This window comes from Xenopus laevis, chromosome 6S (assembly GCF_017654675.1).
Source record: "Xenopus laevis strain J_2021 chromosome 6S, Xenopus_laevis_v10.1, whole genome shotgun sequence".
Lineage (NCBI taxonomy): Eukaryota > Metazoa > Chordata > Amphibia > Anura > Pipidae > Xenopus > Xenopus laevis.
The window spans coordinates 104,416,413-104,437,805 of record NC_054382.1 but is presented as its reverse complement, the minus strand read 5'-3'; the positions used below and the strand labels follow the sequence as shown (position 1 = coordinate 104,437,805).

Sequence of the window (21,393 nt, the reverse complement as noted above, 5' to 3'; positions counted from 1 at the left end):
TTACAGTTAGAGTTGTAGTATTTCTGGTCAGGTGATCTCTGAAGCAGCACAGAGACCATCACGAAATGGTGGCTCAATACATGGGACACAATCACAAAAATTGGAGCGCTCACCTCCCAAACAAACACTGTTGAAGTGCCAGGTGCTGAACTAGAAGACCCAATCCTGTCCTCGGGTCGCATCAATAAATGGTGGCTCAAGGCAAGAGATGTAAAAGGGCAATATTTACTTAAATATATATTCTAGTTTGGTAAGATTCTTTAATATGCCACTTAATATGATATGAACTATCTGTTGCTTAAGTGTTCATTTTGGGGGTATAGTTTTCCTTTAATTTCATCCCTTAATGAATAACCACATCACACACATGAATGTCATTACTTAAAACCAAGAGGATATCTAGATCGTTTGTCAAAATAAAAAAAAAAATTAAGCAGGTGCACTTTTGGTAATTAGTACCCTCAACTCATTAACAATGGTTTCTTTCTACAAAATGAGCTCCTGATGACACCTCGCCTACTTAACAACCTTAATGGAAAAGTTTTAACAAAGTGCAGATATGTTTTAGTTGTGAGGGATTACATTTAATACAGAAGTGAGAGCCAGACCATACATTTCCCTCTGCACTATCAATCTCTATTTAAAAGAAAACAAAGAAAATCTAGTCTTGCAGTCCCATGGCACGGCACTCAAAATTGGATGACTCATAGAAAACTGATGCACTTTTTGATGATGACTGTTTAATAACGATGGTATTTATAGTATAACAGTGGGAAGCTGTACATTCTAAACACCTGCAAAGTATTACACTTACCTCAACGGTTTTACAAGTCTCCTCCAGTTGGCTTACTACTGCCTGAATTCTGTCGTTACATCCAACCAGTATTGCAATGCCATCTGAGAGTTCAGACTGAGGGTCAGAAAATGCATCATTAGTCCCATGGCAAGATGACATTTTGACATTATCACTTATTATCATCAAGTATAAGAGTTCTAACTAGAAACCACTTAAACCACTAGTATGGCAGAGATCCTTCAGTTTTGTATGTGCCTGCACATTCAGCTATATATCAGACAGATTAGAGATCCAATCTCAGACAATAAGCAGTGCAGCTTTGCCATCATTTTACATGGCTCCTAAAAGAGCAGATTTTCTAAAAACGTCAGCCTCCTTGAACCAACCCCCCCCAAAGAACAATATATAAGAAAATGAGACCACAGGGGTGGTTTATTAATGCTATGCATGCTACTCTGCACACGTTATTGGTTGAGAAATTCAAAAGCTGTGTCTGTATATTCTATATTTATCATATATTCGTGTATTAAGCTAAAGTGCAGTGCAATTGATCCAGTTCATATATAGATAATCAATTAAAGAGGACCAAATGATTATATATGATTAGCTGACTAAAGTGTGTTTAATTAATTTAAGTACAAGAAATAGAATTATGAATTCATTAAAAATTGATATCTTAGATGAGATTAAAGTGCAGGGCAATAAATATGATTGATTCACCTAATAAATACATGTGAGTAAATAAATTAGCTACATTTTTTTTAAAGATTGTGACCAATGAATAGGATAAATTATGTAATCAAAATGTTCAAATCCATAGGGTAGTTAGGAGAAATTGTAACATCAAGATGGTGGAGTTGTCCCAAAACTTACTGCCTATTGTTTTTCTAAACCTGGGACACCACAAAGTTGAAGGCAGGACAGGGTAACCAGGACTGTGGCCTTGTATTTTATCTTGCCCCAATCTTTAAAGAGGCTAAGCTACACCTTAGGGCTAGTCCACACGGGGAGATAGCGACGCGTTTGCGGTCGCGGCGACATAGCGCCGCGACAGTCGCCGCGACCGGCGCAGGCGACAGTTTTGTATGGGCGCCTATGTAAAAACGCCTGTGCTAACCACACGAGGCGATGCGCTTTTCAACAGTCGCCTGAAAAAGCCTGGCGAGGCATTTTCAGGCGACTGTTGAAAAGCGCATCGCCTCGTGTGGTTAGCACAGGCGTTTTTACATAGGCGCCCATACAAAACTGTCGCCTGCGCCGGTCGCGGCGACTGTCGCGGCGCTATGTCGCCGCGACCGCAAACGCGTCGCTATCTCCCCGTGTGGAATAGCCCTAAAAGCCACAAATCCATGGCCCCTTAGAAATGAAGGAAGAGATGGGAGAAGCAAAGAAAGGAAGATTTGTAGCAATGGTCACTTCAACCCACACCCGCAAGACCAAGACCGGACTGATAATTTAAAAAGTTAAATAGGTTTAAAACCAAGAAGAACGAGCAATCGCCAAAGCACTTAGAAGCTTTCTCAAGGCGAAATAAGTACCCCTTTTTTTTAGCTCATTTATTTATACTCACATTTATTTATTAGGTGAATCAATCAATTTATTGCACTGCACTTTAATCTTAATCTCATCTAAGATATACATTTTAAATGAATTCATAATTCTTTTAATTAATTTTAATTAAAAGATAATTAATTAAACATGTTTTAATCAGCTAATCATATATAATCAATTGGTCCTCTTCAATTGATTATCTATATATGAACTGGATTAATTGCACTGCACTTAAACTTAATACACGAAAATATGATAAATATAGAATATACAGACACAGCTTTTGAATTTCTAAACCACTGACTGTCAATAATTTATTTCTTTATCGCTATTTGATATACTAGTTACAAGCGGGTACTTTCTTCCTAAAATACTCTTTTGCAACTAATTCATTCTGACATTCGTCAGAACTCTGCAGTAACTATTAGGATTATATTATCTCTGTTAAATAAGTAAATAAGGGTATCCACCCATTTCTTTTTTCACTCTGCACACTTTATCATGCAATTCACCAGGTTAAAATCAAAGGTACAAGGGTGCACAATCCAGGCAGCAATAACTGTATAGGTCTGCCATGCTAATCGCACATTCACCCTTGGATAGCCAAAGCCCATTTCTTTCTTTTCCTTATCTCTCTCAAAGTTCTTTTGCAGTACCTTTGCACTTTGACTGTGTCTCTTTTGCCCTATATTGTCCTACCATCCATATCAGCTTTCTGTTCTCAGCTAGGATAATGTTCTTAAAGGAGTGGTCCACCTTAACCTACATTTTATTACAGGCAAGTTATAGAATGGCCAATTCTAAGGAACTTTTCAATTGGTCTTCATTTTTTATTTTGTATATATTTTTTTATTATTTGCCTTCTTTTTCTGACTATTTTCAGCTTTCAAAATGGGGTCACTGACCTCTTTTAAATAACAAATGCTTTGTAAGGCTACACATTTATTTTTATTGCTACTTTTTATTACTAAGCCTTTTGTTTATACCTCTCCTATTCATATTCCAGTCTCTTATTTAAAATGAATGCATGGTAGCTCGGGGAATTGGAGAGCTGCTCAGTGTCGGACTGGGACACCAGAGGCCCACCCAAAAACCTTAGACCAGGGGCCCAATCTCAGTACTATTATTCTTCTTCTCCTCACTCAACCTCTATTCTCCTAGTCTTTATTCTTTACATGCTAAAATCTATTATTCCATCTATTTAGCCTTTTTGTTCTCAAAGAAATATCGAATGGCCATGAAATAGGCCAAATGTTTAGCAGCACAAGGGCCCACAGACACCTGGGCCCACCGACAGTTTTCCTGGTTTCCCGGTGGGCCAGTCCGACACTGGAGCTGCTGAATAAAAAGCGAATTAACTAAAAAAAACACAAATAATTAATAATGAAAATCAATGGCAAATTGCCTCAGAATATCAATCTCTACATCATACTAAAAGTTAACTCAAAAGCGAACAATCCCTTTAAAACCCAACAGCTCTAAAGTAATGTACTCCTTTCATCCTCAGCCAGATAATGCTGATATGTTTCATATACAGTGGCTGAATTTAGAACACCTTAGCGATGTAATTTAATAGGGCTATTGACTTAATTTCAATAGCAGCGACATAGCACTGGTAACAAAACAGAACTGCACCAGACCAATCACACATAAAAGCAGTAATCATTTTAATCATCTTTTGAATAGGTGTGGCATTAAAGACCTGCTCCCCTTAGATCTCAGAGCAGTAGCTGGTCACAATGAACTAGTACTCAGCATCTGATTGCATTTAATTAACATATTATGTAGAAGACGTATTTAAGATTTTTGATTTAATGTCTAAAATAATAATTATTTTCATTAAATAAATCCATATGTATAATTTATATCTACTGAATACAGACATAAATACAGCACACAATGCATTTGTGTCCCTTATTTGTTTGCATAAGTATTTATATATGCAGTCACTGATATATACATTTTGGTTCACTCATTTCTCAGCTTCAAGGTATTTTTTAATCCAGAATTTATTTCCTCAGGTCAATGACTGATAGACAAGTTCTAAAGTATCCTTGATGGACCTGTTCCTATTAGGTTGGCCAAGATGTACAGTACATTTCATTTGTAATACATGTTCATTTTCCCTGTGATAAGAAAAGAATATCTTAAATTCTGTCACTTCATCTTTTTAGAATAATTCTAAAGACCAGACTTTCTACAAATTAAACCTTAGCTCCTTTAGACCAGAGGAACATAACTTTCAAATGAAACAGAGTAGGTGGTTCTTCACAGTGAAGACAATGAGGTTGTAGAATGCCCTACTTGATGATTTTGTGATGGTAGATTTTATAAACGCCTTTAAGAGTGGCTTGGATACCTTCCTGGATAAGGCTATTGGGATTTTAAATGCACTAGGGTTCAAAGAGCTGAACTTGAAATTAACTACAACATATGTAATGATGTCAGCTAATGCTTTTGGATGCCTTGGTCTCCTGGTTAATGTTCTTAAAGGGGAAGGAAACCTAGTTGGCACAAAAACCCTCCCCCCCGTCCGTGTGTTGCCCACCCTCCCTCCTCCCCCCTGGCCTACCCGTCCCGCTGGGCAAATGCCCCTAACTTGTTAATTACCCTCCCGCGCAGGTCCAGTCCAGGGAGTTCACAGACGACATCTTATTCCACGCGATCTTCTTCCTGCTTTGACCAGCGCATGCGCAGTAGGAGCATTTCGCCAGTACGATCTACTGCGCATGCGCCAAAAGTACTTAGTGACTTTTGGCGCATGCGCAGTAGATCCGTACCGGCGAAATGCTCCTACTGCGGATGCGCCAAAACACCGTTCAAAGCAGGAAGAAGATCACGTGGAAGAAGATGTCGTCTGTGAACTCCCTGGACTGGACCTGCGCAGGAGGGTAAGTAACAAGTTAGGGGCATTTGCCCAGCGGGACGGGTAGGCCAGGGGGGAGGAGGGAGGGTGGGCAATACACGGGAGGGGGGGGAGGGTTTTTGCACCAAATAGGTTTCCTTCCCCTTTAAAGGGGTTGTTTTTACCTTTAAATTCACTTTTAGTATTATGTAGAGAGTGATATTCTGAGACATTTTGCAATTGGTTTTCCAGCAATCTCCCTGTGCTGGTATTAAATATACTCTCAGATCTTGCTACTAACAAGCAGCAGCAGGACTGAATTTAACAGGTCAAATGGACTTGGCAAAGAAGCCTGGGGTTATTGCCTAGCACAGTTGTATCATCTAATCCAGTGATCCCCAACTAGCAGCTTGAGAGTAACATGTTGCTTTCCAACCTTTTGGATGTTGCTCCCAGTGGCCTCAAAGCAGATGATTATTTTTGAATGCCAGGCTTAGAGGCAAATTTTGGTTGCATAAAAACCAGATGTACTGCCACCTTTAGGCTACCAGCGCACACAGGGGATACCAAATAGCCAATCACAGCCCTTATTTGGCACCCCAAGAACATTTTTCATGCTAGTGTTGCTCCTCAACTTCTTTTACTTCTGAATGTTGCTCATGGGTTCAAAAGGTTGGGGATCCCTGATCTAATCTATTCTTGCAACAATGTAAAATACAAGGAAAACAGAAATATAAACTGAGTTAAGTAACAGGAGTACCTTTTGTCTTTGGAAAACTTGTGTCAAAGGAGCAACCTCACAATCCTTGTGTGCTCCAAACACTTTGCACATGGAGCAGGTAGGGACTTCACAGTTAAGACAATATATGTTAATTTTTTCATCTTCGTGCTCATCACACATTGGGTGGTCCGACTTCCTTTCAGGCCTGTAAAAGAACATACAAGAGTGAGTCCCCTGGTTTTCATTCAGCACTTATTTACTATTTAAAAATATTTTGGCACAAAGGGCTAAACATAATTTTTTTTGTTCAAGGGAAATTTTAATTTAAAATGGCGTGGCGCAGAAATCTCAGTAATTACCAGATATGGTGAGGGTTTCTGGTGTATCTGGTGTCACTGTGTGTCCTGTTTCTTTGGACTTCCACTTCAGGAAGAAGTGGATGCTGCTGGAGAGCCAGAAGCAGGAGGCCTCATTAAGGTATGGTGGTGGGCTTGAGGGTTTGAAAAGAATTAAACCTAATGTAGCCTAAGCCTTGGAGAAGTTGAGGATGCAGGGACCCATGAATGAGGACCAAGTAGTGATAGCGAAGCTCCTGTGATATTACATTCCACAGGTTTCAGAACAAACAGTGGCTTCACCAAGGTAATTGCTCATGACATTGTCAAGCAGCGACATATTTGTTTTGTGTAAACACACTACTCCAGACATTTCAATTCACAAACAGAAATATTATATGGTAGCAAAAATTAAGAAAATATTGTTTCAAACTGGTAGTCGGTTGCCAATGTCAAAAACAAAGCATTTTTCAAGAAATATTTCCTTGCAGATCAGAATAGACTTAAGGTCCACATAACCATTAAAACACAGTCACCAAAGTTTGTGGGCAACATTGCACAACAATGTTGTAGTACCCTGACCCCCTGGAGACAAAATACAGGGTTATGTGAATAGTCTAGCTCATGTTCGTTTACAGGAGAAAAACATTTGAACATTTTGTCATGACACAGCAACTGCCTTTAATTTAATAGATGCTTCTTCAGTGGACTTGGCACCAGCCTGTAATTACTGAAAAACTAATTGATAATACATTACTGCATGTATTTATTGTAAAGACCAATCCATCATGAGAATGGGGAGCCCACTGGCACCAAATAGGATTGTTCAATACAAAATTCCTCAGCACACCACTTACTTGAATTTTAATGGTGTATACACTTCCTGTCTGCTTCAGAAACCAAATGGTATCCAGTGACTTTGTATGGAAGGAACACTCCTATGGCCAATGCCTTTTCAATCCATTTATTGCAGCAGAAAAAACAGCACTGGTACTCTTTTTTCTGCTGCAATAAATGGATTGAAAATGCATTGGTCATAGGTGTGCTCCTTCCATACAAAGTCACCAAATAGGATTGGTTGGTGTTGCTGCTCTTTTTGATTTGCCCCTGCATAAATGTATTTCTTAAAGGAAAACTAAAGAATAACAATCCACATATCTAGAAATAATCAAGCAGAAAATGAGGCATGTCTGTCATAAAAGCTGATGCTACAGGGCTGAGTATTAAATTATGAAGCAGAATTCACTGGTTTCTAATCTACCATGTAATGTGAATTTGAATCAATTGCTAAAGCCTTGTATTGCGAATTTGATATTATTCATGCACTGTATATTGTGTCAGTTCCTAAGCTCAGGTTACTAAGTAGGACAGAGAACGTGCTGTAAATTATTAGAAGATGGGAAGCTACCGTGGGCACCTTCTTCACTGCTAAAGGGCTATGCTTGCCTTGTGTATTAAAGAAGCCAAAGAAAGATGTCTAGTAAAGAAACCCAAAAGCTAATTTGTAGCATTTTGAACCTCTTTCTTTGTTAAGCTCTAGTTCACATTTAGCTTGGAGATTTAGCAAAGACTGTAATGTTTTCAACAATTATATTGGTGATTCTGCCTCCTTCATCCACATTAACCATTTAGGACTGGTTGATGTTCCTGCGCTGAATTGCTTCTCTATGTCTACATGAAACTATGAGCTATTTACCAGAATTTCTGTAAGTACTGCTTTATGTCTATTATGGACATTATGTTATGTGCAGACCCAGAGAGTGATCACATGAACACTGACGTGTAAAACAGTACTTTTAATTTGTTTTTCTAAAAAGATCTTGTGAGTTTCTGCCTAGATGATTAGTTGACCTACCACTTTGCCCAATAAAATGCATGGTAGGGTAGATATTTTTCTACCCCAGCTGCTCATCTTAATGCATGGAAAGGGTTAAGTTCCCCTATGGTCTGAAAATCCCACATGGTTGGAAACCCCTTGCTATGGCCAGCTAAGTGTTGCACCTAAAGTGGATCTGGGATGGGAAGTGAGTAATTTGTTCCATGTACAGTGAGCCCCAGCAGATTCAAGATTTGGCAAGAAAGTGTCACTGCGCGAGTAGTATAAAAAGCTGAGCTGCCATGTGCTCAGAGGTTCATTCAGTTTCACTTCAGCTGGGAGTGAATGGCAGCAAAGATGCAAGCAGCCTAAGGAGTTTGAGAAGCCCTGTAGGGCTTGGGGTATGGGGCTCTTGGGGAAAAGGGACTGCGACTCTGTTTGTCCACCAGGAGTGGAGTGTGGGACTGCGCCTGGTAAAGAATGAGTCATAATTGGGACTACCACACGGGATCCACAGGGCAGGGGTATTGATGTGTATTTGCATTTAATTTCTTTGCCAGTTATACAAAGTTCATTCTTGGTTAACTGCAATTGGTGTGTTAAATGATTTGTTCATAGTTGGGCGACTCGTAGGTGTATCCCTGGATCCCACTAAGTGGAGATACTGCCATTGAGAGGAATTCACAGTTCTGTGCAAAGTTTATAAATGAGTCCCAGAAAGTGCACTGTGGGGAATGTAACCACATTATTATATGTTTTGCCAGACAAGTAAAATGAGACATAAAGCTTAACTAAAGAAGTAGGCTACAAATGTTGTATATTATGTTTTGAGCTTCTGTACCAGCCCAAGGCAACCACAGCCTATTAGCAGTAAAGATCTGTGACTCCAAAGATGCCCCAGTAGCTCCCCATCTTCTTTGCTGCTCACTTACTGCACATGCTCTGTGCTGCTTTCCCTTACTGAGCTTAGGGACCGACCCACAATGCACAGTACACATAGAATGTACATGTCACAATATAAGGCTGATTAGTAATTAATACAGATAATTACTACATGGCAACACAGAGACCAGTGCAATTAGCATCAGAATTTAATAATCAGCCCTGTAGCATCAGCTTATATTACAGACCAACCTCATTTTCTGCTGGATAATTAGTGACGACCCCTAAGCTTAGCTTTTCAACAGCTGCTCAGAGCCCACTGAGCATGTGAGTGTCGCAGACACTTTCCAAGATGGTGAACCCTTGTGGCAAGTTTGAAGTCCTGAAACATTGCTGTTGACAAGCTGAAACTTTACGCTGGTGCATTAAGTACAGTATATAAAACATGGAATTTTTATCTATATTAATTTTTAGGGTTTAGTTCTCTTTTAAACAGTTACAAAATCATACAGTGGATGCATAACTCTCTAACATATGAACAAATGTTCATTGCATCAAAATTTTCTGAACGTTCCATTATGCAGTATCCCGGTAATGTCTGTCCATATGTAAATCAAGTGAAGATGGAGCAGTTTTATTTCCTCTAAAGCTGAATAGACTTTCTCTACTGCTGGATTCAATATTTGTTTATTGCTGAACTCCAATCTGTTTGTCACTCACACTATGAAATGTTCCCTTATGGCAGCTTACAAAGGTATAAAAGAACAAATGAACTGGTTGAAAGGATAAGAATAATGTATTATTTATATATTACAAATAGCTTTCAGGATTATATAATTTTATTAATGGATGCAAAAACAGGGCAGGTCAAACCCCGGTTAGCACCTGTCTCTAGATACCCCCATTTCCTAAGAGAGTCATGCAACATTCCAGAATTACATTGACTTATGATAAACATTTGTGCAACGGCGAAAATGTACACCTCCGATTCAGATCACCATCCCATTACCACAGTGATTTCCTGGCTCATTTCTACTGTATTAACCTCACTCGCTAATTGCATCTTCTTTATTTGAAATAATGACATAAAGACCTAGGGGCCCATTTACTTAGTGAAGGAATAGAGGAAAAAACCTTTGAATTTCGAATGTTTTTTTTGGCTACTTCGACCATCGAATGGGCTACTTCGACCTTCGACTACGACTTCGACTTCGAATCGAACGATTCGATAGTCGAAGTACTGTCTCTTTAAAAAAACTTCGACCCCCTAGTTCGCCACCTAAAAGCTAGGTCCCCATAGGCTTTGCTAGCTTTTTTAGCTCGAAGAAAAATCGTTCGATTGATGGATTAAAGTCCTTTGAATCTAACGATTCGATGGACTTAATTGTTTGATCAAAAGATTTTTCGCTTGATCGTTCGATCGAACGAATTGCGGTCAACTCTTTAATTCGGCAGTCGAATATGGAGGGTTAATTAACCCTCGGTATTTGACCTTAAGTAAATTTGCCCCCTAGAGTGGGTTATATAACATCAATGATAGTGATGGGCGAATTTATTTGCTAGGCGCAAATTCGCAGTGAATTTGCGCGTTTCATCGCCGGCGAATACAATTGCGAATTTGTGGATTACTATTAACGGACACTCATTGACTTTGACAAGGGGCACCCAACCTTTCTTACTTGTCACATTGGGGTGCCAATTATGGGCTGTGATTGACAATTGATAGCCCCTATGTGAACTGGCAGCCTACAGGAGGTTCTGTTTAGCAGCACGCCTGGATTTTATGCAACCAAAACTTGCCTTCAAGCCTGGAACTCAAAAATAAGCACCTGCTTTGAGGCAACTGTGAGCAACAGCCATGGGGTTGGAGACAAACATAATTCTCACAAACCACTGGTTATGGATCACTGACATACACATACAGTATGAAAGTCCCTACCATCTCAGATCAACACATAACTCCTATAAATCCATCTCTATGAATCACATGCTAGGTTGTTAGTGAATGAGGAGTTTTCTTGAATTTGCTTGTTTTTCAACCAAGGTAGAATAGAAATGCTCCATTTGTGGTCTACAGGAAGAACTTTCGTGTGATACAAGCTGATCAAAAAGGGTTGTTCCGCAATGAAAATCTTTTACAATTGAGCCCCACTGGTTTTTGTGGGAGCTGCGCAACCTATACCAAAGGTTTAACTTGTTAGGCAACCAGTTAGATTGATGCTAGTGATCTGTGAGGCCAGTCTGCATTCTAGGTTTAGGAACATTGGCTGAACAATCTGTATGCACAGATGGATAGATTAATGAAAGACTGGAATTCAGCAGCCCTCTAGGAGTTTTTTAATTATAAATATCTCTACCCCCAACAACCAAATTCTATTATTAGTAGTGTGATAATAGGGTATTATTCAATAACAACTAAAGTGAAATAAAGTTGCTGAAAACTCAATAATAAATAACCGGAGAGCGACCGTGAACACCTTGCCAACAGACTATATAAAAAAGCATAAAGCAAGCTGTTTTTAAAAGTGCAAAGGTTGCAGCCTGGCTTCTTGCATTGCTTCAGAGGTCACATCTATTTGTGGTATGATGCTTCACAACTTTCTAATTTGCAGTCTCCAAAGACTGAAAATACAGCGGGATCTAATGCAGATAGCAGAAATCAAAGTGCCGGCTCAAGATTCAGGGGCACATTTACTTAGTTCGAGTGAAGGATTAGATTAGAAGTTTTTTTTTGGCTACTTCAACCATCAAATTGGCTACTTCGACCTTCGACTACGACTTCGACTACGAATCGAATGATTCGAACTAAAAATCGTTAGACTATTCGACCATTCGAAAGTCGAAGTACTGTACTTTAAAAAAAACTTCAACCACCTACTTTGCCACCTAAAACCTACCGAGCATCAATGTTAGCCTATGGGGAAGGTCCCACTAGGCTTTCTAGCCAATTAGGGATCGAAGGAAAATCGTTAGATCGATGGATTAAAATCCTTTGAATCGTTCGATTCGAAGGATTTAATCATTCGATCTAACGATTATTCCTTCGATCGTTCAAGCGAACGAATTGCGCTAAATCCTTAGACTTCGATATTCGAAGTCGAAGGATTTTAATCCGATGGTCGAATATCGAGGGTTAATTAAACCTCGATATTTGACCCATAGTAAATGTGCCCCATAGTGTCAATGAGATTGTCTGGACAAATGGTATTGGAGTAAGGAAATGAACCCTCTTAAAATAAAATTGTCCTAGCACATCCTGTGGTTTAATAAAACAGTTTCTCTGAATTGGTTACCATTTTAGGAATTCAGTATGTAAGTTCATGATAAAATATTTGTAATTACATTTTCACCACTAAAAATAAAAAAGCAGGGGTCATATACGAACAGCTGGGCAGGGTACAAAGGTAAAAAAACAGGCACACCATATTTAGGCAGTAAGTACATGGCTTCCTTGAGCCCACTAGCATTGCTCTGTGGATTGAAGGTGCAGCATTGCCCTGAGTGCTCCATCACTAAAATGAACCTCGGTGCAGTGGCGTAACTATAAAGGAAGCAGACCCTGCAGTTGCAGGGGGCCCAGGGAACAGGGGGGCCTGACTGTGACTGCTTCCGCTATAGCTAATAAGAAACCACCAAAATCCCCAGCTGCTCTATTACCGGCAAAGAAGGGGTCGCAAGTTGAGGCAGGACTTAGGTGGTGTTGGGGGTGGGACATGGGCAGAGTCTGGGTGGAGTGGGGGCAGAACAGGAGGTGAGCGGGAGGATGGGGATCAGAGTGCACTGGGCTCCTCTGAAGGTTTTTTTGCAGGGGGCCCGGCACACTCTAGTTATGCCACTGCCCCAGTGCCTTTACACACTGCTTTTTACACTGTTTTAATTATCATTTCCCCCAAAAACATACTAAAATCACCCATTCACTCATTCACTGAGATTCACTGGTTAATTCAGAACTAGGGAACTGCAGTATACTTTTCTTTGTGTAAGTTTAAAGCTTTAATTGGCTCAAGGTCATCTGCATGCTACTGTGATTCTGGGAAATCAAAGTTAGAGCACTTCCTAAAAAAATGATGATGATGATGATAAAGATACAACTCATCATGAATAACACTGGCATCTACCACTGATATTCTTCAACAAATATGTAACTGTTAAAGGTAATAAACATTTTAGTCACATGCAATATATATATTATTTCTCAAGGGCTATAACCTTTGGCATGTTTCTTTAAAGGATTTTGAAGCATATTCACTTGAGAACATCACAAAAAATATGAAAAGTAGTTTAAAGCTTTAATAAGGAAATTGACATCGGATACGCACAGCGTGCTACAGTCTAGCCCTCACTCTAATCAGAAGAAGGATTTGCTTCCAGACTCTTAATAAAACATTCCTTCTCTTCAATGACAATTCTTTGTTGTTTCCTAATCAAGCTCTGCATGCCTTAAATAGCTCTTATCTTCTTCAAGGCTCTCCATGTCTACACACCCATCTCAAGCCTTTCCTTATAATGACAGCTATTTTATCTTGCTATTCCCGTCTCTTCACAAATAGCAGTTATTCTGCATAGCATTCAGGTCTCATACATGAAACACAGAAAGATATCACCAGCGATTGGTCTAACCTATGCGGTGGCGTTGACCAGCTGCTAGAAGCACCATTGTGCCAGCGCTAGGTCTAACCCACAATCTTGAGTTGACCCACTGCTATAAATGTTAAAAGCAAATATATATATGCACTGGCAATTTCTTTCTGTGTATCTATTGACTATAGCTGCCATTCAGTCTTTAAAACAGGGAATGATTTACAAGTGTATGTTCATGGGATGGGGCTTAAAGGGCTCTTACTCACGAGCGGTTGTAGCTGCGCTCCCCTACATTCCATTTTTCTGCGTTCAGCCGCAGGGGAGCGCAGGAATAGACGCATTAAATCTTTTCCAATGAGGCTGTACTCACACAGGCGCGTGTAGTCGCCGAACGCAGGTTGAGACGCAACATGCTGCATTTTTACTGCGTTCGGCGCCTACACGCACCTGTGTGAGTACAGCCCCATTGGAAAAAATGTAATGCGTCTATTCACGCAGCTACAACCGCTCGTGAGTAAGAGCCCAAAAGCTCCCTGCTTTCTCACTAGAGCTTCTCTAAGGGTAAGTGCACTGTTGTTCTTACTACTCAAACACACTGTTTGCTGGGGGACTTAAGTTTAAATGTACTACATACTTAGAATGCTAATAGATAGTGCAGGACTCATGTCAATGAGGGGCCTTGACGTGGCACGTGAGATTACATATTTTGGCCAAAGTGTGGTACTAACACAATGTTTCTTTCGCTTCATGTCTGATACATGTTTCATTTAACATTTCCTGTTAAAACTTAGAGGTGTCCACTGATATGTACGAACAGCCATCAGTTATGTTAAATAATGACAATATTCACACAATTATATGGACACAGCCTCTGATACAAAAAATCATCCATTCCAACCATCGAAACATTGTAAAATGACCCACGAGTGGGACAAATGTGTAACATCCAGTCAGATATTCTGAAAGTATTTAGACCATGAGTGTTACTCTCTATTCATGGTCTGACTTTATTATATGGTACAGTTGGGTGGTTTGGGCCGCATTCATTTCTACATGTCGACACTGAAGTAAGAAAGACTGGATTCAGTTAATTGTTATGATTAACAAAGTTCAGTAATAAAAATGGTGCTACTGTACTTGGATCACTTCCAGCACAAATGGCATTCAACAAAACCCAACAACTACTACAGTGCATCCAGGGCCTTCCAAGTTCTTTTTCTGACCCTGACTTCCAGATCTGCATCGGTAGCAATTTGAGACAAGATGTTTGCATCATCATTAGTGAAGTCACTGCACTTTATTTAAATCCAGTGTTGCAATATGTGATTTTCCTAGAGGGATGATCTGTATTCATTCTTACCTTGTGTTTGTCACTTATTGTGTGTTGCCAACTGACATCATGACAAATATATTTGGTAAACCAAGTCTACTTATGGACAGGAATGTTATTGAAGCCCATCTGATAGACTCATATTTCCTCTTAGGAGCAGCTGCTGTTCCCAAAACCTTGCAACCATCTGCTCCAGCTGGGATATTTAGGGGCTTGGTACATATTCTGCTTGTTTACAAGAGTTGTTCATAAAGTATTGGCATGTATAAGAAACTTCAGCACTACACAACTATAGGCAGCAGACTGGGATGCCCGGAGCCCACCAGAAAACCTTAGATCATGGGCCCACTGTTTTTCCTCCTGTCCTCTCTCAACCTGTTTATTGTCTTCTCTTTACATGCTATAATATTCTTCCATCTATTTATCCTATTTATACTCTTTACATGCTATACTATTCTTCCATCTATTTATCCTATTTATACTCTTTACATGCTATACTATTCTTCCATCTATTTATCCTATTTATACTCTTTACATGCTATACTATTCTTCCATCTATTTATCCTATTTATACTCTTTACATGCTATACTATTCTTCCATCTATTTATCCTATTTGTTCCAATATAGTTGAGAATCACCATGAAATAAGACACATGTTTAGAAGCAGAATATTAGTTTATTTCTAATATTGGGCTCCACAACAGAATATACAGACATCTAAGTGGATACTGGGGGATAGAGTGGAGGTTCAGGTATGTTGTGTAAGTAGCCACTCCACAGCTTATGATAATAACTACTAATATGATCAATGGGCATCCAAACTACAGTCTTGTTACAACTGATGTCGGCCATCAAAACCCTTCATGGGTTGGTTAATGCTAACATACTACATTAATTAGCTTATATGAATCATTCATGCCATTTTGCAATTAGAACTTATTAAACACCTCAGTAACTTGGTGGCCCGTGGTTCAGTCCCACTGTAGGTCACATCTATTAGATGCAAGCTAATCACTGCAACCTCTATCGGCTAAACTGGCTCTATGTGTGCATTCTGTAGATACTGTAGATCTGTAACTGTCAAGAAATGGCTGATAAAAGAGGCCTACTGAAGCATTGGCACCACTGTCTGAAGTACTGAACTCAATTAAAATGCTGACACCAGTTGGGATCTCATTTCCCTATCTATTTTTCCATGCAATGAGAAGTGGTCTATGAAGCAGGAGGGGGGCATGTCCTATACATTTGTTGTGGGTTATCTTTTTTTGGTCATTAGTTAACCCTTTCAATTAAAAATGTGAAAATATGAAATAGATAGATATGAAACACTGCCTATAATTAAGAAGTAACCCTAGCCCAATAACCAGCAGCTACAATCTATATTTGAGATACACTGGTCTAGTTAGAATAATGGAAGTTGACATCTCAATTATACATGTCTGGGATATTAGATAGTGCCACTAACCAACCCTATGCAGTATATAGTTGCTTTTACACAGCATATTTGAAGGATATTTCCTGTTATTGAGATATTAAAAAAAAGTAAATATCTAACTACTATTACTGTTGATAGATACAGGTATGGGATCTGGCATTTGGAAATGCATTATACAGAAAACTCTGAATTACAGGAAGACCGTTTCCCATAAACTCTATTATATTCAAATAATTAAAATTTCTAAAAATGATTTGCTTTTTCTCTGTAATAATAAAACAGTATCCAAACTAAGATATAATTAACCTGATTGGAGGTAAAACAATCATAATGGGTTAAATAAATGTTTAAATTATATTTTAGTAGACTTAAGGTACGGAGACCCACATTATGGAAAGACTCCTTATCTGAAAACCTTGAGCATTCTGGATAACAGGTCCCATAGCTGTACATAAGTTTAGTACACTGGATAAGGGTTGGCACAGTGACCAACAGCATTTGGCTTTTAATGGACCACTGCAGCAAAATAATTGCAAACATCTGCACGGTTGCTTTGGACCCTCATGAGCAATTCTTGGGCTACAGTTCCCTTCAACCGAATTCTTAACTCTCTTGAACTTGGATTAATGGTGGGGGTTAGGGCTCAAGAAGAACTGAATAAATTGGCTCTTTCAGTTACTATGGGCAGTTTTTGCCACCCCAGTAAAGTTTCTCCAAGACTCAAACCCTGCTTCATGGGAAAAATTCTGGACATACTTGACTGACCAAAACTTGACCGAACTTTATCCATGTCACTACATAACCCTGTACAGTAACACAGAAATCCCTTGCTGTCCTTTTCCTGTCCTTACACAATGCAATGCAATTGTACAAACACAGTGTGGATTGTAAGCCCTTGCACATAGGGCCTATATCACTTGCTATATTGGTTTGTCTGTATGCCAGTTGTTATGTACTATTATGTACAGCGCTGTGGAACACCTCTCCACTTTTTAAGTAAATGTAATACTATTTAAAAATAAACGAATCCATTAAGTTTGATCCGTGTGCAAAATTTCAAGTTACTGTATCTTAACATCTGTATTAAAAACATTAATTTTGCCAGTTTCTGTGCATCGTTAAAAGAGAACTTAAGTTTAACTGAAGAAGTAGGTAGAAATGTTGTACATGATGTTTTGGGCTTCTGTACCAGCTCAAGGCAACCACAGCCCTTTAGCAGTAAAGATCTGTGTCTCCAAAGATGCCCCAGTATCTCCCCATCTTCTTTTCTGCTGATTCACTGCACATGCTCTGTGCTGCTGTCACTTACTGAGCTTAGGGACCCACTCACAATATACAGTACACATAGAATAGAAATGTCACAATATAAGACTGATTAGTAATTAATACAGATAATTACTACATGGCAGCACAGAAACCAGTGCAATTAGCATCAGAATTTAATAATCAGTCCTGTAGCATCATCTTATATTACAGACAACCCTCATTTTCTGCTGGATGATTAGTGACGACCCCTAAGCTTAGCTTCTCAACAGCTGCTCAGAGCCCACTGAGCATGTGAGTGTCACAGACACTTTCCAAGATGGTGACCCCCTGTGACAAGTTTGAAGTCCTGGATCATTGCTGCTATTGACAAGCTGACACTTTAGGCTGGTGCAATAAATACATTATTGCAAATATCGCTTTTTTACCCATATTCATTTTTATCTTTTAGTTCTCCTCTAATGATAGCAGTAGAACAGAGGGCCCAGCCCTTAGGTAAAATGCAGACTGATTTGCTGGTAGGAATACATAGGAATAAATATGAATCTATAACAAGGTAGCTAATATGATTCTCTCTAACTCTAACTGTAACAAATGTAAGAACACAAAGGGCATCTTGAATCCAAAAATTCTGAAAACTTCTTTTGGATTTACTGTAATTTAATCAGAACATAAAGGGGCACGTTACCTTGTAGATTCCTGTTTATAAATGTCAATAATATTTTCAACCAGTAAGTTCCTTTGTAGTCCATATACCCCATGTCTGTCCAAAACCACTTCATGTCTACATGATGGGCAACGAAAACGTCCACCTGATGCTACTGTGTTCCCTCCTCGTGTTGGCAAATACGGATTGGAAGCCTGAGGATTACAGCAGAGATTTAGTATATAATGTATTAGATAAGTACATGTCCTGTGGGTGCTCATACTCAGTTGACTGATGTGGCACTTAGACTGAAAGTATTCCCAGCATTTACACTAAAACTGACTACAATCAATAGTTACTATGTGTGGTAAATACAGACGGTTGTAGTAGCATTCTGGTCTTCATTATAAGTAAAGCTATAGGATCTACTATCCAGAATGCTTTGGACCTGGGGTTTGGATTTTCAATAATTTGGACAACCATACTTTAGGTCTGCTGAAAATCATTTAAACATTAAAATCCAACCCAATCAAGTACAAAGTACTATTCTATAATTACAGAGAAAAAGGAAATCATTTTTAAAAATTAAGAATTTAAGGTTATTTGCTTAAATGGACTGCTTAAATAGCCTTCCGCTAATTCAGAGCTTTCTGGAGTAAGGGATACCTTACCTCTGCAACACCTTCAATACACACACACAACATATACTTAATATAGTAGAACTAGTCATTGGCGAATTTGGGGCGTTTTGCTTCTCAGAAAAATTTGCGAATTTCCCACGAAATTCGCGAAAAGGCGAAAAATTCGCAAAACGGCACCGGCATCTCGTTTTTGATGCCATCATCCGATTTTTGGACGCCGGCAAATTTTCGCTGCAGTTTTGCGAATTGCAGGAATTCGCCGAGAATTCTTGCCTGGCGAATAAATTCGCCCATCACTAAGTAGAACATATCTATTATACTGTATATACATATCCTATTGGGATTATTTAATGACTGACTGTTATAGTGGGCTTACACTACTGCAATCCAAATAATGGAAAGAGCCCTTATCCAGAAACTGCTATTCCCAAGCATTCCAAACAATAGGTTGTATACTGTTATCTTCTTATAACTGGTTTGTATTTTTGTATAATAGATGACTAAAGCTGTAGAATTATTGTAGACCCTCATTTAATGGGCTCTGCTGTATTTTCTATATGTTGTACAATTGTGGCATCATACAGGTCACAATACATGCCTGCCACGCAAACCAAGTTTGTACTAAATTTCCCAGCAGCCAAGGCAGCCACCACCTGGTGTGGGATTCTTCATATAGTACTCAGTAACAGCTGGAGAAGCTCTGAATGGACACACTCTATGTGCTTTTGTATTGGGTTACATATAGTAGCATCTCAAACTTACTGTTTAATGTAATCTACAATATGTTTTAAGGCCATCGGGGGAATGTAATAAAGGTCGCTAACGGAAAAACTGTTCACAATGCGAAAAGTTATGCCTTTACGCAACAAATTTAGCTTTAGCTTTTGCGAACCCAGAAACTGTTTAGCGACCACTTCCGACAGTGGAAGACCGTTCGCGAATTTTATAGCTTGCGCCAATGCGCAGTCAATTTAATAAAACTTCTTACTGAAAAAGTTGTTTGTTTGCTACAAAAGATTACGACACCTTCAAGCACTTCTTAAGAGTGCGCAATTAAAATTCGCAATTATAAACCTCAATGCAATAACAGTTTAAGGAACGATTTTGCATTGCGAGATGTGGATTTTTATTCTTATTGGTGCGAATTGATTTGCTCTTTGCGACTTTAGTTACATTCCCCCTTATATGTTTTAAGGCAAAAAATATATTTGAAGTTTTGCTGAATGCAGGGGGGTAACTACAGATGAAGCAGACCCAGTCCCTGCAGGGGGGGGCAGCAGGTATAGGGGGCCCCATAATAAGCCCCTATTTAATGAGCAATTTCAATATATATTGGTAAAAACAGGACAACCTCTAGATATTTTGGGAGCCCTAAAATAAATTTCCTGTGAGGCCCAGTAACATCTACTTACACCACTGGCTGAATGCACACTTTCCCAGAATTGACATTGTGTCAATCCAGAGGACAAAATCAAGGTTGTGCTGGAATTTATTTTATACAAGACTACTATATAATTAGTGCTGACATCACAATAATATTTACATATAGCACATAGGAGCCATGCTTATTATTTTCATTGATGACATTCAGTAATAAAAAATTGGTTTCCTTACCTGGAATATATCGCTTGCACATTTCCTACACAGATTATGCTGGCAGGGAAGTATGACCACAGGTTTGGAGAACATTTCCAGGCATATTGGACATATGAGTTGCTTCTCTAGATTATCCATAGTTTGCTGCTCTTTGGAGAATGTCTTGTACTGCAATGAGGTGCTCATGTCCTTTCTATTCTGAGTAGCATAAACTTGTAGGAGAACTAGCCTGTGCTGATCGGTTTCCGGGTTCCTACCCTTCAAATAATTCCTGGACTGTGTGTGTGATCAAATGTCCAATGAGTTTCCTCAGCTCAGCTGGGTGACATTGTTTAAAAGGATCATCTGCAGAGTGCTCGGGCTGTTTTTAGTAGCAGTCTGTCACATGCTGCCATACTGCTCTGTCCATATATGAAAGTGACACCCAGATGGATTCGGACAGGTGATGGATCCCAGGCATGTCTGGTCTGCATTCCTGTGTGTGGGAATAGGAAAGAGTGGGGGCAGCTGGGTAGAATGACATCTGGAAAGGAATCTGACAGTTGTCTATATATATATATATATATATATATATATATATATATATATATATATATATATATATATACATACAGTCATATGAAAACGTTTGGGAACCCCTCTTAATTCTTTGGAGTTTTGTTTATCATTGGCTGAGCTTTCAAAGTAGCAGCTTCCTTTTAATATATAACATGCCTTATGGCAACAGTAGTATTTCAGCAGTGACATAAAGTTTATTGTATTAACAGAAAATATGCAATATACATCATAACATGTGTGTGTGTGTTATAGAAAAATCTGCATATATAATAAAGGACAAGGAAAGTTAAACTAAAGAAGTAAGCTAGGGGGCAAAGATGTTCCAGTAGCTCCCCATCTACTTTTCTATTGATTCGCTGCACATGCTCTGTGCTGCTGTCACTTACTGAGCTTAGG

At 39.1% G+C, this 21,393-nt stretch overlaps 1 protein-coding gene across 1 annotated transcript in view; it reads right to left on the bottom strand.

Moving 5' to 3' along the window:
* The window catches only part of trim55.S (tripartite motif containing 55 S homeolog), a 55,456-nt gene extending 34,671 nt beyond the window's left edge, over positions 1 to 20,785 (bottom strand). The window contains exons 1-4 of the mRNA XM_018223761.2: positions 20,458 to 20,785; positions 18,245 to 18,417; positions 5,953 to 6,118; positions 815 to 910 (exon numbers count right to left, since the gene is read on the bottom strand). Of these exons, the coding sequence (XP_018079250.1) occupies positions 815 to 910; positions 5,953 to 6,118; positions 18,245 to 18,417; positions 20,458 to 20,625 (603 nt within the window). The 5' untranslated portion in view covers positions 20,626 to 20,785. The remainder of the gene's footprint in view (positions 1 to 814; positions 911 to 5,952; positions 6,119 to 18,244; positions 18,418 to 20,457) is intronic.
* Between the last annotated feature and the right edge of the window lie 608 nt (positions 20,786 to 21,393).